The sequence below is a fragment of the Ceratotherium simum genome, chromosome 13, assembly GCF_057802395.1.
Source record: "Ceratotherium simum simum isolate JZ-2026a chromosome 13, ASM5780239v1, whole genome shotgun sequence".
NCBI classification, from domain to species: domain Eukaryota; kingdom Metazoa; phylum Chordata; class Mammalia; order Perissodactyla; family Rhinocerotidae; genus Ceratotherium; species Ceratotherium simum.
The window spans coordinates 46,496,659-46,514,635 of NC_141912.1; the positions used below are offsets into that span (position 1 = coordinate 46,496,659).

Below are 17,977 nucleotides of genomic sequence, written 5' to 3' on the forward strand. Positions count from 1 at the left end.
TATGTGCAAATTTTGGAGCCTGCCCTCACAGGCAGAGAGGCTCACCCCTCCTCCCCCTTCCTCCCTCCTGCTGCCTAAAACAAGGCCACCAGCAAACTCAAGCACCATTAATTCATTCCCTCATCCAACTTTTATTCAGCATCTACTAAACATTGACTATTGTACTGAGGCAAGACTGCCTGCATGATGGCAACAGTTAACTACAAGGACATGGCATCAACCTCTCTTTCTCTTCATTTCTTCTCTTTGCTAAACTCAGGGAATTTTAGCCTATATGAACTTATTTTAGCAATAATATTGAGGGTTTTTTTGTTTTTTGTTTTGCATGTATATTTGCTTTCAAAAGGGCCCCAGAATGTTCTAGGTCCAGCATTTAACATCAGTGAATTTCTATTTCCAAGTTCTTAGAAATTTGAAGAGGCATTAGGGCAGATTTTTTGGATAAAGGATATCACTTGTGATTGTAAATCTGCCTTTCCCACCCACAGACTAAGCGATTCCCCAGGGCAGGGACCAGGGTTTGAATTCTCGATTTTAAACTCCTGGCCCTAGAAGACAATCAACACAAGCCTGCTGAATTGAATGCACTTCCTGAACATCCTAGGTGTAGCGCTAACATACATATAATGTACAACAGAAAGCAACCCTGTTGAATGGCAACCTAATGACATCTTCGAAATGGTTGCTTTCCTATTTTGACTTCTTTCCTCTTTAAAAAGAAAAGACAAAGTAATAACAAAAGATCACCAACAAGATTCAATGCTCCGACTCAGCAGCTGAGTCTTGCAGGCCCTCATCCTGCCTGGCCGGAACGTGGCAGCCCCTCCTTTCCGCTCGACCCTTTGCAGCATCTTCCTTGGTGCAGCCACAGTCAGGCTACAACCAGAGAGGACTCTGTCAGACTAGGTGGATGGGCCACTCCTCTGCTTAGATGCTTCCCATGGCCCAATCTGATTGGATCTGAGCATAAGGTCCAAACTCCTTCATCATGCGGGCCTGGCCTCTGTGTAATCCCCAGTCCACCCAGGGCTCTACTTCCTAGAAGTCACCATTCTCCCTGGCACTTCTGCTTTGGAGCACACCCCTCCCTCTCCCAGGGATACCCTCTCCTACTTCCATCTTTCCTTCACCTGTCAAATACCTACTTAACCTGTAAAGCTGTAACTCAAGCATTACCTCCTTGGGGAAGCCTTTCCTCATCATCCCAGACCACCCTCTTATATAAGGGTTTCAAGAGCACACTGGGCTTACTCAAACCACGGCGTATTCTAAACTCTATGTATCTAGAGTACTGCATTCACTCCTCCATCAGCCTATGAACTCCTTGAGGGCAGGAGGCATGCCCCCATTCCTGAATTCCCAGGTACTGAAGCAGTGCTGGCTACCTCACGTGTGCTCCGTCATGTTTGATAAACGTGGGATGAATGGATGAGATGCCTCACTAATGCTAGACACAGGCATCAGTAACAATTTATTGATCACCTACATTCCAACAGCCCTTAACCTAAACCTGTGTCTTTCTTTTTTATATATGAAGAAAGTCATAAATAAGAGGTAGTGTGAATCCAGGTCTTTTTGCCTCCAAAGACCAAGTTGCTTTCCACTATACCACTGTACCAAGTTACTTCATGGTTCCACCTCCAAGAACTATGCAATAAGAATGTGAGATAAAAATGAGCAAACTTGAATCTCTCCTCCATTGATTAGGTTACATAATTTGGAGACACTTCTAACCTGAATTTCTCATTGAGAGAATACTTCCAACCTACATCAAAGGGATGGCATGAGGAAGCATTCATTGAAAGAGGGTTAAGTCTCCTGAGGCTTACATAAATGTTGATTGTTGTTAACAATATGCTAAGTGTTATTTAAATATAGAATATTATTTTGCTGAGCACTACAAAGTATGGGAGCGCTTCCTTACAAAGTGAGACTATAAAATAGACCATCCACTACCCTTCTCATCAACAATGCAGATCTGCTTATTCATTCAGGCAATGAATAGTAAGACTTTTAGTTTAGTTTTTATTTACTGTTTTTAAGTATCACAGAATTGTTTACTAGTTTTATGATACAAGTTAATAAGCAGTCCAAAGTAGGTGTGCATGGCAGAATACAGACTTTTTGGGGTAAGATGCCCATTAAGCAAAAAAGAAATTGAGCTCAGCTTGGGTAATTAATCTAATTCCCACCTATCTCTGCAGTTTTAAAGTAGAAATGAGAGGTGAAGGTCGCACTGCAATTATAGTTTAGCGTTACTATAATGAATCCAGTCCATAACTCCACTTAAAATTCCTGCTCAGAGAGACGTGTTTAAATATATTTTAAAGAAATGTGTTCTGAGTTCAACCTCTCTTTTCCTTAATGGGCATCTTGCTTTAAAACCTCTATATTCTGCCATGCACACCTACCTTGGACTGCTTATTAAAACCGGCCTTAGATTTGGAAATCTAGACCATCCCTTTCAAAGAAGGTGGTCTGTCTCACAACATGTTCAAGGGTACTGAGAATTGGAGTCTATCAGTTGCTGATTAACACGTTTTCTGCACGTTACTGCACGCCTGTCTCTGGGAACACGGCAGTGGACAAGGGGAAAAGCCCACACCCTCATGAAGCTTGCGTTCTGGGAGGGACAATGAACCAATAAACGCACAGTATGTCACCTTGGGATTGTTCTGGGATGAAAGACAGGCAGGGTGAGGGGTGGAGAGTGACCAGTGGGCTGTGCTATTTTAGATTCGGCGGTCAAGGAACAGCTCCATGATAAATAAGGAGCAAGCCAGGTGGACGACAGGAGGAAGAGCATTTGGCATAGAGGGCACAGCAGACACAAGTTCAAGGGGATGGTTGGCCTGCTCTCGGAGTAGGGTGGTTAGAGCCGAGTGAGAGGAAGAAATACATGGAGAAGATGAGATTGGCAAGGTCTGAAGTGCCTTGAGGACCACAGCAAGGACTTGGGCTGTATTCTGAGTGGGATGGGAGCCACTGCACCTCTGCATTTTGGCCAGGTGGGGATGGGGGGTTTATTCAGGCTGCTTCCCTTTCCATTAACTCAGTCAACAACAGCAGCTTCCTTGGGGTTTCATCCCCCTCTCCCCAAGTGGCTGCAGAGTGAAGACACTTCCTGTTTACTCAGAACCCTCATTTCCTGATGCCTCCTGCTCTAAAGGGGACCCTGACCCTGGGATGCTTGAAAGAGACAAGAAAAGTCACAAACAAGGGAAGAGACACAGCCTGAGAACTGCAGCGTCCCTGCTGCGGTCTGGGCCTGTGGTTCCTCACTCCCTTGCTGAGCCAGTTGCTTCCCACTCCGGTTCTGTGACCTCAGAATGTCACTGAGGTAGGCCACTGCTGCCCCTGTGCAAAGATAAGTTGAAAACTGCAGGGGAAGAGTCTGATATAATTAGGGGCAGGTAAGGTAAAGTGCCCCAGCAAGAAAACTCAAAACTCCGTATAAGAAGTCTACATAATAATAATAACAATGATGATACTATTGATAAAGGCTAACACTACTTGTGCACGTACTGTCTGCCAGTCGCTGCTAAGTCTTTTATATCCTCAAATGCATTGAATCCTCACCACCAACCTATGAGGTAGGCCCTATTATTTTCTTCATTTTGCAGTTGATGAAACTGAGGCACAGAGAGGTAAGGCTCCTTGCTCAAGGTCACCCAGTCAGTAAGTGACCCAATGGCCAAATAGAGAATTCCAACCACGATGTTTGACTTGGAGGCTGAGCTTGCTTCCTTCTCACAGGCCCTATGTCAGCAAAGGAGGCCAAGTCAGAGGTCAAAACAGCATCATCTTTTTTGGGAAAAATGGAACAGAGTGGCATAAAGGCCAGCAGTGCATAATGACAGAGCACAGGCTTTTGCATGCAATGGGACTGTTAATCTCTGTATGTCCAGAGCCTCGCGTGAGGCTTTGAACATGGAAGGCCCTAAATACATATTGATGAATGAATGAATGAATGAATGAATAAAAGCACTTTGCTTAGTGCCTGCCAAATAGTAAGTGCTCAATACATTGTTGCTATTATTAAGTTTGCTCATTGCTGCGTATCCTGTTCTGGGAAAGGTGGCCTGAGATGATTTTCTTGGTCAATACCTAAAGGCACAGTGAAGTCATAGAAGATGAAATCAATTCCATTAGATGTGCTATGGATGCAGGCTATAATAACAGATACACCAAGAGATCTGGTATTGGGTCGTGAACAAAATCCCAGTCTAAGTTTCCCCTTACGAATTGTGTGTTTACCTTGGAGATCTCCTGTGTGAAAGCAGAGTTTTGCACAATTTGGTTAGCACTGTCCAAAAGTAAAATATCATTATTTGCGTGATTAACACTTTCACTACCACTGCTCTACAATTCTTCACAGATCACCCCTCGCCACGCTAACGGAAAACGGTGGGTGACATCAGGAAAGAGGTGGGGGAGCTGTCACACCAGGGAGCCCCTGGGTTTTCCAACAGACTTTTTTTTTCCCAACTAGATAGCATAATTAGATTTTGAAACAAATTTTAAAACAAAATTCAAGACAGATGCTGTGCCTAGAATTGCCACGCTGTTAGATTTATTGAGAAAAGTAAAATGATTTCAACTACTGATTTATGCAAAAGTAGTACTAGCACCTCTAGAAATAGAAGAGAAAAACAGTGTTTTGAACACTAGAGGAAATGTGAAAACTTATATATGAGTTCAATGTATTATCTTCTAAGATTTACACCTTTTTTCCCCCAATAATTAATTAATGGCTTGTTAATTAATCCTTAGGGATATTTCGGTCGTGGAAGAAGGGAAGCAGAGCACAGCTTGAGTCCCACTTTTGCCAATTAATAGCTGTGTGATCTTGTGCAAAAATTTAACTTCTCTGATCAGGAACCTGTTTATAATGGGGCAGATAAATAGATGTTAGAATTTTTTAAATTGTCCATGTTGATAGCCTGTAATATTGATCTATGGAGATGACTATCTCTGGGGATTTATATTTGTCATCACATGGGATGGTTTAATGCTCAGCTTAGTAAATGGTCCCCCAAAGTCAAATCTTTGGGGCACAACATGAACACTGCTCATATATTCCTATTAGCTACCAGAGATAGGGAAAAAACCTTATAACTAAGCACCAAACTATCTTATTGTTGGGACAAGTAGAATATTAAGGAAGATGCTATTTTGGGGGGGGAAAGTTGGTCCATAGTCCAATCTAACAGAGAAGAATAGATTTGCTGAAGTCATCTTTCTGGAAGCTGAAGGGTCAAGATGTTTTTGAAAACCTTTAAAAAAATGTTCCTAGTTAAGAGCTGGTATATTAGATTCTGGAGAGAGTAATCGTGCTACTAGACTGTATGCATGTAAACATCCCTTTGGTATATAATGATAAAAAGGAAAGGCAATGAATTTCTTAGCATTCCCCACCCCTGAAGGAATTGTTTAGCAATTGTTCAACTTTTTTTGCCAGGCACCTTCTCTGGATTCTCAATCCCCTATTAGAACACGCAGTTTCTAATAGCTAGTTAGACAGGCCAGAGAAGAACAGAAAAACCCTTCCATGTTCATGGCAGGAAAAAAAAGAGAAATATATAGTATATACATGCATACATTTTCATAGGTGTGTGTGTGTATACACCCCCTAGATACATTTGCCCAAAAGAGGAGTATGAAAGCATGTATAAAGAAAATTTTCCAGGGAAGGTCTAATTTGGTAGATATTTTATTCTCAAATACTTTTAAGAAATGGATTCTAGAAAAATCCATTCTAGATAGAGTGAAAAGGATGTAACTCTTTATCTGCTTGAAATTCTCATTAAATGATCTATCAATGTTTTTTTAAGGTTGTGTTTTGGAATCAGCCTAGATTTAGAGCTGGAAAGGGATACAATCCCTTTACATAAAGAATTTCTGGGCCAGGCATGGGTTGCAGAGTTTCTGATCTCCCTGAAAAGCTGGGACGTCCGCCACAAAGTCGCAATGCCTATTAAGCTTACAGCCTAAACATATCAAGTGAAAATAAATGTTTCAGGTATCATTTTCTTTCTTATTTGTCAATTCTAAGCTTCATCAGAAAGTACTAAAACAGGCCAGTATAAATTATTGATAGTTGTATTCAGACAGAACCACTAAGGATGCAAATAGTGCTCTCTGAGTTTCACATTAAAATCTGTTTATTTAGGAGACCAATGTTAATGAAAATACTGTTTTGTTGTTGTTTTTAAATAAATCTGACATTCAGGTTAGAGGTAGCAACTGTTAGTGTCTCAGTTACTTTCCCACAGTTAAAAGACTCTTTAAACAGAAAATCAAGTTTTTAGTTGACTTTCCTGCTTAACAATGTCATTTGTTGGATACTATACCTTGTCTTTCCCTAATGTGACAGGTGGCTGAGAAATCTGCCTGTTAACCTTCTCAGGGAGCATCTGTCACTTGCATAAAATTACTTCTTACCACTCTGGAAGATATCTGCTACTTTCTTCAGAGGCAAGAAAATGCTCAATAGTGCACATTTAAGAATGTTAACTTTCTTAAAATATTTTTTAGGGTTAATATCTAATGTTCAGTTTTGCATTAATTCATTTATTTTCAAAATGGCCTCAATTCTAGTCCATTTTATTATCAGAGAAAGAATAAGTTTTTGTTTTGCTAGAGGGTTGGAATCTGCTATGGGCATGCCACCTCACCACCACTCCCCATCCTCCCCACATACTTCCTTTCGGTTTTCAGAAACTGAAGATCAGCTGGAGATGTGTAACAAATATTATTTAATATTATAGTTATTGAATAGAAAATGAGAGTTTCTGTTAACTTAACATTTTGGTTACTAAAAGTTACCGTGAATATCTCTAGAGGGTTTCAATTTTTAAGAATTAAATCATATGCAGCTCAAACTCTTCGAAGGTACTGAGTGAACACAATGGTTTTGACAAGGCTGAAAGAGCTTGAGATTTCTACAGAGCCATAAGGTCATGGTCGTGGCCAGATTCTCTCCCCAGCACTGCATTTGCAAAAAAGCATAAGAAATAGGCATGAAACTTGACCAGCTCTCCTGACAAATACCCACAAGAGCCTCTTCCAAATCAATGCCAAATACTCAATCCCCACATATTCGCTTGTGTCACTTGTCTCTCCGCAGAGCAGAGTGCGAAGTGTATCATATCAACTCTCCTCCATCCTTTTCCTCCTGCGAATCTTGCCAAAAAAACAAGTAATTTGAAATTTCCAGTGATTCAAAGAGATTTCATTGTACTAAGTGGCCAGGACATGCTGGGGTTTTTTTTCATAACTCACACAACAGCATGACACAGACCATAATTCAGTCACATCATATTATTGTACGAAAAGGACAACAAAATACATAAAGCATCGAGCATTTTTCTCAGCATGATTATCATGTGTCCAGAAAGGTTAAGAGACTTGCCGAAGGTTACACGGATTGGGAGGATATTGGGAAATCCTCAAAAGCAGAAGAGAGAAAGTAGGACTTAAGAGTCACCTTAAAAAGACCCTGGTCTTTCAGAAGGGGAAAGAAAAGTCCCATAGCAGCCCTAAGATTCCAAGCATATGAAGAACTATTACGCTGAGAACAAATTTCTGCTTACATTTTTGTCTCTCCCAGGAGAATCAACAGGCTTAAAATGTAGCATGAAGGAATTAGCTTGAGCACGATTTCTAAAAAGGAGCATCCTTAAAAAATATAAATTATGGCATAAGATAGTGACAGCCTCAGTAGGTCCCTGAATGAATGAATGATTGAAATAGGTTAAACAGGAGGCTGGGTAAGAACACATCAAATAAGATGGCCTCTCTTTGCATCTACTATTCCCTCTATGGTAATGCTTTTCCTTCAGATCTACACATGGCTCTCTCACTCACTTCATTTAGATCTCTGAATGACATTGGAAAAATAACATTTAATAAACTGTCACCTCCCTAGAAATGCTTCCACTGGCCATCCATTCAAAAGTGGCCAGTGGAGGGCCGGCCCCGTGGCTTGGTGGTTAAGTGAGCGCGCTCCACTGCTGGCGACCCGGGTTCGGATCCCGGGCTCGCACCGACGCGCTGCTTCTCTGGCCATGCTGAGGCCGCGTCCCACATACAGCAACTAGAAGGATGTGCAGCTATGACACACAACTATCTACTGGGGCTTTGCAGGGAAAAAATAAATAAATAAAATCTTTAAAAAAAAAAAAAAAAGTGGCCAGTGGAATTTCTGGAGGAAGATAAATATGGGGGAACTCCATTGGCCAATTTCCTCCTCTTTTTGGTACTATTGATCTAGCAGCTTTGGCAAAATTTAGGAAATCGGAGTCTGAAGGGCCCCCAGTGCAATCCCTCCTCCAACAATTCATCCCCTCACTCTGCATTCTTCTTCATAGCCCCATCACTACCTAAAATTATAGTATACATTTATTTGTTTACTTGTTCATTGTCTGCCTCTAGTGTTAGAATGTATTCTCCATGAGGGAAGGGATTTCTGTCTTGTCCATCTCCCAGTGCGTAGAGCATCGCCTGGTAAGTAGTTAAGAACGCCACACATACGTTTTTGAACGAATGAACAAATCTCTAGCTCCAAAGGTCTTTGAAACTTCTGTTCTTCTTAGAAGATTTGTCATGTTTCCTGCCTGTTTTGATGAGTAGAAAGGAACTTTGTGAGCCCCCTGTCTCCTATATGAATGCCCATGGAGATAGCACTGAATCCCTGGGACACGAATCAAGAACCCTCCAGCCCAGAGAGGAGGCATCCACCCCTTTTCTGTGTGGAAGCTCCCATTGTGGAGAAGGAGCAGCCCCAGGCTTAGATGTCCCCCGGAGGACGGGGACACTGCTGCAGGTTGTCTCTGCAGCTCTGAGAAGGATGCCCATGGTGGCCAGCAGTGGAGAAGAGTGTTTACTGTCAGCTTGGAACGAGGTGGAAGACCTGCAGGTGTGACGAACCGATCAGAAAGTGTTGGGTGAGTCTTAGCATTTCTGACAACTTAGAGACATTGCTTCAAAATGGCAGAATCAAATCTTCGTCTGGGGTTTATGGATCCAAGTGTTCAAGCAGAGGCTACTCTAGGTGATTCTTGACAGACCTCACCTGTACCCAGCTGTGCCTAGAAGCGATAAGACACTGACTTTATACAACAGTCTATGCCCAGGCTCCATTCAGACCAGCCACGTTAGAAGTTCTGGGCATGGGGCCTGGGCATCGTCAATATTTTTAAAAGCTCTCCAGGGGATACCAATGTGCAATCAGGTTTAAGAACCACTAGACTAAAGTGAAATATAAATTTCATTACCCATCTTTGGATCTCTTTCATTTTCCCAAGGGTTTGGCTCCTTGTGGAGAGAAAAGACTATTTTCAGAAATATGAGAAGAATACTGGAGAAAATCAACCCTGCACACTCACACACGCACAGACACACACAACCCTACAGTTCATCATATCATTTTCCTTCTATTGAGGGCTTCAAATTTCTTTATCTTTCTGGGCATCCTTATACAATAAAGCAGACAGCTAAGTTCACAACACCACCAATGGAATTTCTGGAGAAAGATAAACGTGGCAGAACTCCATTTGCCTGATTTCCTCCTATTTTTGGTACTATTGCTCTAGCAGCTTTGGCAAAATTTAGGCATTTGGAACCTGAAGGGCACCCAGTGCAACCAGCTGAGACCCACCATGAGGACAAGGCTTTCTAAGTTGTGATAAGACCCTGGATTTGCATAGGCCTCCACCCCCTTCAAATCAACCATTGCATTTGCGAAGAGCGCCTGCTGCTTTCATAACCCTGGTGCGGCTGCGTTCCCACAGGGGCTACATGACGAAAGGGAGGGTCTGTAAAAAGCAAAAAGGCCTGAGATTAAAGACGCTGGATGCAGGCAGGTGAGACAAACCCTCACCAGGTGCCTTCCTTTTCTCGGACAGTAAACATTCAAGACTTTGAAGAAAGGAACTCCTGGCTCCACCATGTACCTGAAATTGGTAATTAATGATGTCTACCTTTGGAGAAACTTTTTCTGGTGCCAGAATTTTACATTTGAACCTCTCTTGGTTCATGACAATGAACCATGACAATATGCAATGCTCACTTTTGAACAAGGAGCAAGTAGTTTTCTCAACAAACCTATTTGGCCCACCTTAATTTGTTTATTTTTCCCCTTTTTAATAAGCACAAAGTAGACCTTTGCTTGATAATAAAGTCACTATTTTACATTAAATGATTAAATGTCTGAAAGGAAGGACCATGTTTTCCAAGTTGCTAGGCTGTGTATGTGTGTGCATATGTGTGTGTGTGTGTGTGTGTGTGTGTGTGTGTTTGGGGGGATGGGAAGGAAAACACTTTCTGTGGCCTAGATTGTCACTGTAAACTCAGCTGGAGTTAGGACATTCCAATAAACTGGCAAAAGTAACCTACACCTTCAGAGACTGTCTAAAAAGATGACAATGACGATGGGGGTGAAGCTAACATTTATCGAACACTAAATATGTGTCAAGCACTATGTTAATTATTTTATGTGTATAATTTTCTTTAATCCTCCCACCAAGCCAATGACTATCATCCCCACATTACAGATGAGAACACTAAGGCACAGAAAGGTTAGGTAACTTGTCCCAAAGAAACAAATCCATTGTGACTCAGAGCTATTTAGCAGTAAGGACATATAATGCACCTTTCTGGTGGTTGTCCTCCCCGGAAACTCCATACATTTCTGATGCACAGAGTCGGCCGCTTCAGAACCTGGCCCTGACTCACCTCCTTCCCCTGTTTCCCCGCCAATCTCTCACAGAGATCCTACTGCAGTCAAATGCACTGACTCACTTGACTGCAAAATGGAATGCCTGCCCATCCTGGTGTCTTCCCTCTTCCTGTATCAAAATCTCCCCATCTTCAAATTCAAGTACCACTTTCTCCATGAAGCCATCCCAACCATTGAGGCACAACCAACTATAGGCATTTTGTGTCCCCTTGATTCCACAAAACACCCTCCGTCTTTAAGAAATATTGGGCAAGTGGTTATTTTTAAGTCTATATCACACATACATACGTCATATAAGCATATTTCCAACTCCTTCCTGTATAAGCACAATGCCTGGCATATTGCAGATCCCTAATAAATATTTTCTCACTATCATTTCTTGGATCAAAAAAGTTTAGATTATCTTCTGATGTTTGCAGGGCAAGCACATAATCAACAGAGAGCTGTAAGGACAGAAGGAAACTACGAAGTTTTACTTTACACACACATAATTCTGTTCTAGCAGCTGCTGGAAGATGTCTCTCTACCCAGTTACCCGTGCTGGACTTTGAACTGGTTTTAAACTGGAGGGACTGTGATGACCACTCTCCCTTTTGGAGTGCTTACGGCATGTATGACCAGCAGGACTGTGTCTCTGCACGCATGTTTCCATTCCAGACGCAACCATAGGCAGCGCCAAACCATTATATTCTAATTTTCGGAACCTCAATATGACAGGTGGTAGACACGTCTCACCAGCATAAAAACTGTAAGCACAGGGCCACACATTTAAAATATGCAGGAATAACAAACTAGATTCTTGAATCCATTTCAAAAGAGTGTTCAAAACCAACCACAATCTTGAATGACAGAGCCATGTGTTAGGCTAGTGAATACATAAATCCCCACCTGGGAAGCACCAAGGTGTCACCTGCACACCCAAACATAAAGAATTCAGGGTCTTTAAGTAAAGACTAAGGCGAGGGTGGAAAATGATTATGCAACGTAATTCCCCTTTTATTCCTCCCATCACACAATGGGCAACCGTCCTTTTTGTGTGTGTGTGAGATGTGTAAATAAGAAGCTTCTGCCAGTTCTTATTTTAAATATGAGAGAAGGAATCAAAATTTCCATTGACGAGTGTGGAATCTTTTTCATAACATAAAACCAAATGGAAAAAGAAAAGAGCGTGTATATCATCAGGGGAAGATTACCCACGACAATTAGACAATTACTGCAGACAACCAGTGAGGACCAGCACCCTGGAATACTACATCTTAGGATGCAAAATGTATGTATGCCCGAACTTTCTTTATGGACAACTGCTCAAGGAAAATAACTTGCTTCCTTTGCCTGACAAAGGAAATTTAGGCAGCTGCTCTCCAACTTCGATTTCCAGAAAGCTGGAGATTGAAACTGCCATCTGTAGAATAGCTTTTGTTCAATTTGAAGACCACATCACGGCGTATTTTAGTGACATGCCGTGAAGGGGTTACCCTTCCACGATCAGGGTTCCCCGGGTGCGATGTTTACTATGTGTGCTTTCTTCATTTAATCATTGGTTTAAAATCCCTCCAACATTCAAGACTGGCAAATTCTCCTTGTTGACACAGACACGAGACTATGACAACATGTCTACTGTGAAAGGGAAAACTGGGAATCGCCTAACAGAAAAGGCAAGAAAAAAACAGACAATGGTAGACCTTATCACATTCAAAATTAACGTGCCGGTCCCTCCTCTAACTTATTCTAATTAACACAGCCACGCACTCGGCACATGCATTTCTAGCGCAGACCGTGAGCTGAAAACTATCAACCAAAGTCTCGTTTCCTTAAGCGAAAAAGGCTCTGCCAAGCAGCTTCAGGAACAACAATGACAAATAAGATTGCAGCTGCATACCTTAACCTCTTGATTGGTAAAGACCTCGACATCCACCACACAGGCGACCAGAGTGGAAACATCACAGTCCATGCTAAGGGCTGGCATTCCCCCTCCAGAATTTTCAGTAAAGAATTAGGCAACCTCCGAGTCGTGCGTGATGGGATGAGCCTCCAGTGGATGCTGCCGTGGCCGGCCTGATGCCGCCCTGCCCTGGGGATCGCCTGAGCCGGGCACCTGGAGCCCTCTCCCGCTGCACGCACGCAGCCCGCCGCGTCTGAGGCAGCACAGCAGGGTAAGGAACGGCCGGGCTCTCTCCTGGCAATGACATCACCACAAAGACTGACACAGGCTGAAGCTATTTTTTTTCCCCCAAGCCTTTTATCTCCAGGCAGTGCAGTGGAGCAAATTGAACATGATTATGTGCTAAATCTGAACTCAGACTAAATCAATTCAGGCAGCGTTGGCTAGGAACTGAGTCATAGCTGTTGTTTCAGCCGACTGCTTATGTTGGCAAAAAGCAGGGGGCAGAATCTGACACCAGAGGCTTTGCTTTGGGGAGGGTGGGTAAATAATTCTGCAGATGAACCTCCTGAGGTTAAGGTGTGACAATTTTCTGCCTCAGAGATGAGCAGGAAGTTGAGGCATTTTGCAAACTGCTTGGCTTCTGTTAATTGCCCTGTGCCACTCAGCGCAGCCACACATGTTCTGGGCATCCTAATGCAACCTGGGCACGGGCTGAATAGAAATCCATTCTTGGAGTGACTAAAGAGCTGGTCGTCAGTCATCTAAGCAGGCTGGTAAGAGGAGACAATTAGAGGTTTGTGAAATTCTATTTGAAGCACATAAGTGCAGACCGGTAACTCTAAAAGCACCCTTCCACGCTAGGGATTTCAGGCTGTCTCCAAGGTCATTCAAACTGAAAGCAGCCCGTGGAAAGGAGTTACAGGAAATGTCTCATGTGGGAACAGATGGCAGAGTCTAATGGGCAAATGCACTGATGTGGGTCATTGTCATTGAGAGCCTCGGGGCTCTCTTTCGCCTGAGACTTTGAACACATGCCTTTTCCAGTCTCTTTTCCTGATTTTGAATCTGTGAAGGGCAGGACCGTGGATCGTTCACCCTTATATCTTGAACCTTTAGCAGAGTGCCTGGCACAAGAAGGCGATAATTGTTTAATGAATGAATCAACCAAACAGGAATAGCCTTGTTTCACAGTAGGAGTGAGCAAAGGAAAAATATCAGATTAGTTTTCACTTTATCCTTAGTTATAAAAGTCTCAGTAGAACTCACTAACATTCTAGCAGGATCTATCCCCAGTAAGATGCAGTTGTATCTTCAGTGGCCATCGGAGCGTCATGATTTGTAACAGATTGGCACCTCTCTAACACATGATTGGACAAAGTGGTCCAGTTTTGCATGCAGAAGAGAAAGGAAACATTTCAGACTGAAGGTGGAAGTTTTGTGGTTGGTCCTTGTTGGACTACATCTGAGCCTAGTGTTCCCCTTCAGCAAGACACTTCCCATGCTAAACGAAATCAGTCCACAAACACAAACACTTAGACTGATGAAATTGTGTGTGAGTGTGTATGGGTGTATGTGTGTGTGTGTGGCACTGCGGCTAATATGAAGTCATATGTGCAGATAATTCAACTACTACTTAGTGAGTGATGACTATGTGCAAAGCTCTGCACCAGGTGCTTTTAAGGATAAAATGATGAATATGCAAAATTCACTATCCTCACAGGGCTTAATATCCAGGGGAGGAGATAAGACATGGAGATAAACACCTATACAACGAGGCAGTAGTGATGGTGGCTGAGGAGGTACAACAGCATTTGGTGGGAGCACTGGAGAAGGAGCAGTAGATGCTGAAGGGAGCTGTGGCAGATGAGCCTCAAGGAGAAGGACATGACCTCTGCTCTGCTCTTGAAACACGGGTAAGACTGCCAGACAGAGAAGGGGTGAGGAGAGCCCTCCAGGTAGGAGCAGCAGACTAGAATTGTACAGAGGAAAGAAAGAATGGGGTATTTGGGGGGCGAGGCACACTGAAGGTTACATTTGACTGGAGCCAGAGGTAGACAAGGCAGCAGGACAGGTGACTCAAAGTCTCCAGGGGCCCTTCGTGCGTATCTGGCCAACCACAGAACGCCAGGCGAAGTTTCTGAGAAAGTAAACTGGGTCATAGACACACAAATAGAGCTAAAATGTAAAGTATATACAAGGATGAATGCAATTCCGAATACCACTGACATCTGGTAGGCAAAACAAAGAAATGGTTATTTTTTTTAAAAGCCATGGCATATCCTAAAATTTACCTTTTTAAGGTTTCAGAGCAGTGGCATGCTGGTAAATGTTTAACATCAGCTCTCTAGAAAGAAAAGCCCAATGTGTAGCATTTGCTGATTTCCGTGGTGTAAATATTCTCATCATGGCTGACTGCAGGAGACCAATATCAAGCCACTGAATGTAGAGTTGGGAAATGACTGGAATCTAACAGACTATAACCTGTTGGCGCTGGCCATTTGAACTGCCTCCACCCACCACTGCTTCATAGTCATGAAAATGTTACACCCTGTTCGTGACGGTTCCTCCGCAGAGGTGAAGTCCAGCACGCGTGTCCAGAGCTGCCAAGGAGCAACAGGGCAGTAGGAACAACCCATTCTAATCATTGCTCTGTTCACCTAAAAGGCTCCGTGAATTATTTCACGCATTCTGTCTAGGAAAGAGCCATAAAGGATACATATGTGTTATTTTAAGAAAAAAGAGCCTTGCTACGATAAGTCTTGGCAGGAGGACATTAGTCTATGCAGGAAGCAGAGCCCCACTCTAAATTGTAATATGGGTAGTTTTTTCTGATGCGTCCTCAGTTTCTCCTTTCTGATTTGCTTTTGCCCTGGAGAGTCCATCCTGTACTCAAGAACCCACTAACTTTATGCTTTCCTCTTTTAAAATATCTTTTAAAGGACACAGCTCTCACTTCATTTATATAGTGTTAAATGACTGATATCTCATAGTATCTGTATTTTTGTCACAGAGGAATCTGTATTTTCACAGGGGACCAAACCTTAAGTTGAGTAAATAGTGTTTTTAGGGTGGAATTATAGGCATCTAGAGCATATAGTGACTTTGAAATAAAATTATTGGATTTTTAATAGATTGATTCAACAAATTGGCTATACAACACAATTCAATTGCCTGTACCAAACACTCCTTTTGCTATAAACCAGAGCCCCTAGCGGGCTTCACTGTTAAACAGTTTCCTGTTTCTCTAGATAGAATGTACCTCTCCTAGCTGGGGGATGACTGGCAGCCTTGGAGGGGTCTGGGGTAGGTACATAAACACCCTGGCTGATGGCTCCAAGACTCTACAAACCCTGGCTCCTGCCTCCTCTCCCACCTCATCTCATAACATTTTTCTCTTTGCTCTTCATGTCCCAGACCCCTAGACTTCTTGGCATTCCAAAAAAAATGTCAAGCTCTTTCTCATCTCAGGGACTTTGTACTTGCTATTGCCTCTGAAAATATCTAGATTCCTCATTGTTGGCTCCTTCTTATCATCCAGCTCTCAGCTCAGATGTCATCTCCTCAGAGAAGTCTTCCCTGATCACCTAAAATAAATGTACACATGTATGTGCACGTGCACACACACACAATCAATCACCATCCCAGCATCTTCATTTTACTTTTATTCATAGCACTTTTCACTCTCTGAAATTACTCTGTTCATTTATCTCTTTTCTTGTTTATTGCTTGTTTCCCCAACTAGAATTTAATCTCCACAAAAGCAGAGAATTTTGCCTATTCTGTTCCCTGCTGTATTCTCAGGGGCTAGAAGAGTGTCTGACACTTAGTTCTCTAAGAAATATCTGAAGGATGAATGGATAAATAAATGAATCTTAAAAGGCAAGTAGAGGGATTCAAACCGATAGAGGTGTCTCCTGATCTAGGAGTTTCAGGAAGGTTCCAGCTGGAAGATACATGGGCATATGAGCTCAGGAATCACCCCCATCCCTGACAGCTGAGCCATGGCACAGCTCTGCTCAGGAGCACTCTTCCCAGTCGAAGTAGCCAGACAACCTTAGGATTCATCCAAACCACTGCTCTTCCAGTGACTGACCACGTTAAGGAAATGGATACAACATGATGTAGACCCCTTAGACAAAGACCACATCCCTGCCCCTCAGGCCAGGCAGTTCTCTAGGAGGATTGACAGCTGAGCTGATGCTCTCACCCCCAAGTGGGCAAGAGGACAGTGCTTTCAATCCTGGAGACAGCAGCCATGTCTGTTTTGCTAATGAGCAAACATGCTCCCATTACAACCATGGGTTGTCAAAGCCTTTGCTCCTTCTATGTGTCTTTCTGGATCACTTAAGTTTGTTTTTAACGTTTATTATAGAAAATTTCAAATATATTCAGTAGTAGAGAGAATACTATAGTGAGCTTTCACGTACCCACCACCCAGGTGGAAGAATGACTTGGGGCCAATCTTCCTTCCTCTTTGCCAGTGGGTCTCAGAGTGTGGTCCCCAAACCAACAGCATCAACACCACCTGGGAACTTGTTAGAAAGGCAAATTCTTGGGCCACACCCAAGACTGAATCAGAAACTCTGGAGGTGGGACTGGTATCTGTATTTTAACAAGCCCTCCAGGTGATTCTGATGCAAGCTGAAGTTTGAGGACCACTGCTCCTTGTCCCCAACCACTCTCACACTCACCCCAGGTTATGTTGAAGCAGATGTCTGACATCGTATCATTTCTTCTGTAACTATTTCAGTATATATCTCTAAAAGACAAGGGATCCTCTTTGGAAATCGCAATACCTGTCACCACGCACCCCAGAAAGCAAGAATAATTCGTCAGTATCATCAAGTATCCTGCCAGTGTTCACATTTCTCCAACTGTACCACAGATGCTCTCTTTCCCCCCCGTCCCTTCTTTGGTCTCATCCTGCTGTTCTTTCCTTCCTTCTTTGCTTCCTTTGTTCAACAATTTGTTTATTTAAATTGGGATCCATACTACTTTGTCTCTCATGTCTCTTTTCATCTATAGGGTCCTCCTCCATCTCTTCTCTTTTTCTTCCTTGCAGTTTGTTGTTGAGGATGAAACCATGTTATTTGTCCTTTAGAATTTTCCCCAGTCTGGATTTTCTTGATGAATTCCACATAGTGTCATTTAACTGGTTTCTCTGCTACCTGTAGGTCTTGTTAGTTAGATCCAGAGGCTAGATAGATTTAGGTTTGGTGAGTCTCCTTCATAGATGGTGTCACGTCCTTCCATCAGGGGTATGTGATTCTGGCTGTCTCTCTTTTGTGGTATTAGCAGGCTTTCATGCTCAATGCCTAGATTCATTCTTTCATCAGGAGTTGCAAAATGAT

At 42.8% G+C, this 17,977-nt stretch overlaps 1 protein-coding gene across 4 annotated transcripts in view; it reads right to left on the reverse strand.

Annotated features, from left to right (window-relative positions):
* Positions 1–17,977, reverse strand: part of RCAN2 (regulator of calcineurin 2) — a 247,649-nt gene that overhangs the window by 83,321 nt on the left and 146,351 nt on the right. The window contains exon 1 of one of the 4 annotated variants that reach the window (XM_004424057.3): positions 12,621–12,792. The exons of the other annotated variants lie outside the window; for them this stretch is intronic. Within the exon in view, the coding sequence (XP_004424114.1) occupies positions 12,621–12,707 (87 nt within the window). The 5' untranslated portion in view covers positions 12,708–12,792. Of the gene's footprint in view, positions 1–12,620; positions 12,793–17,977 lie in introns of those variants that run through there. 4 annotated transcript variants of the gene reach the window in all.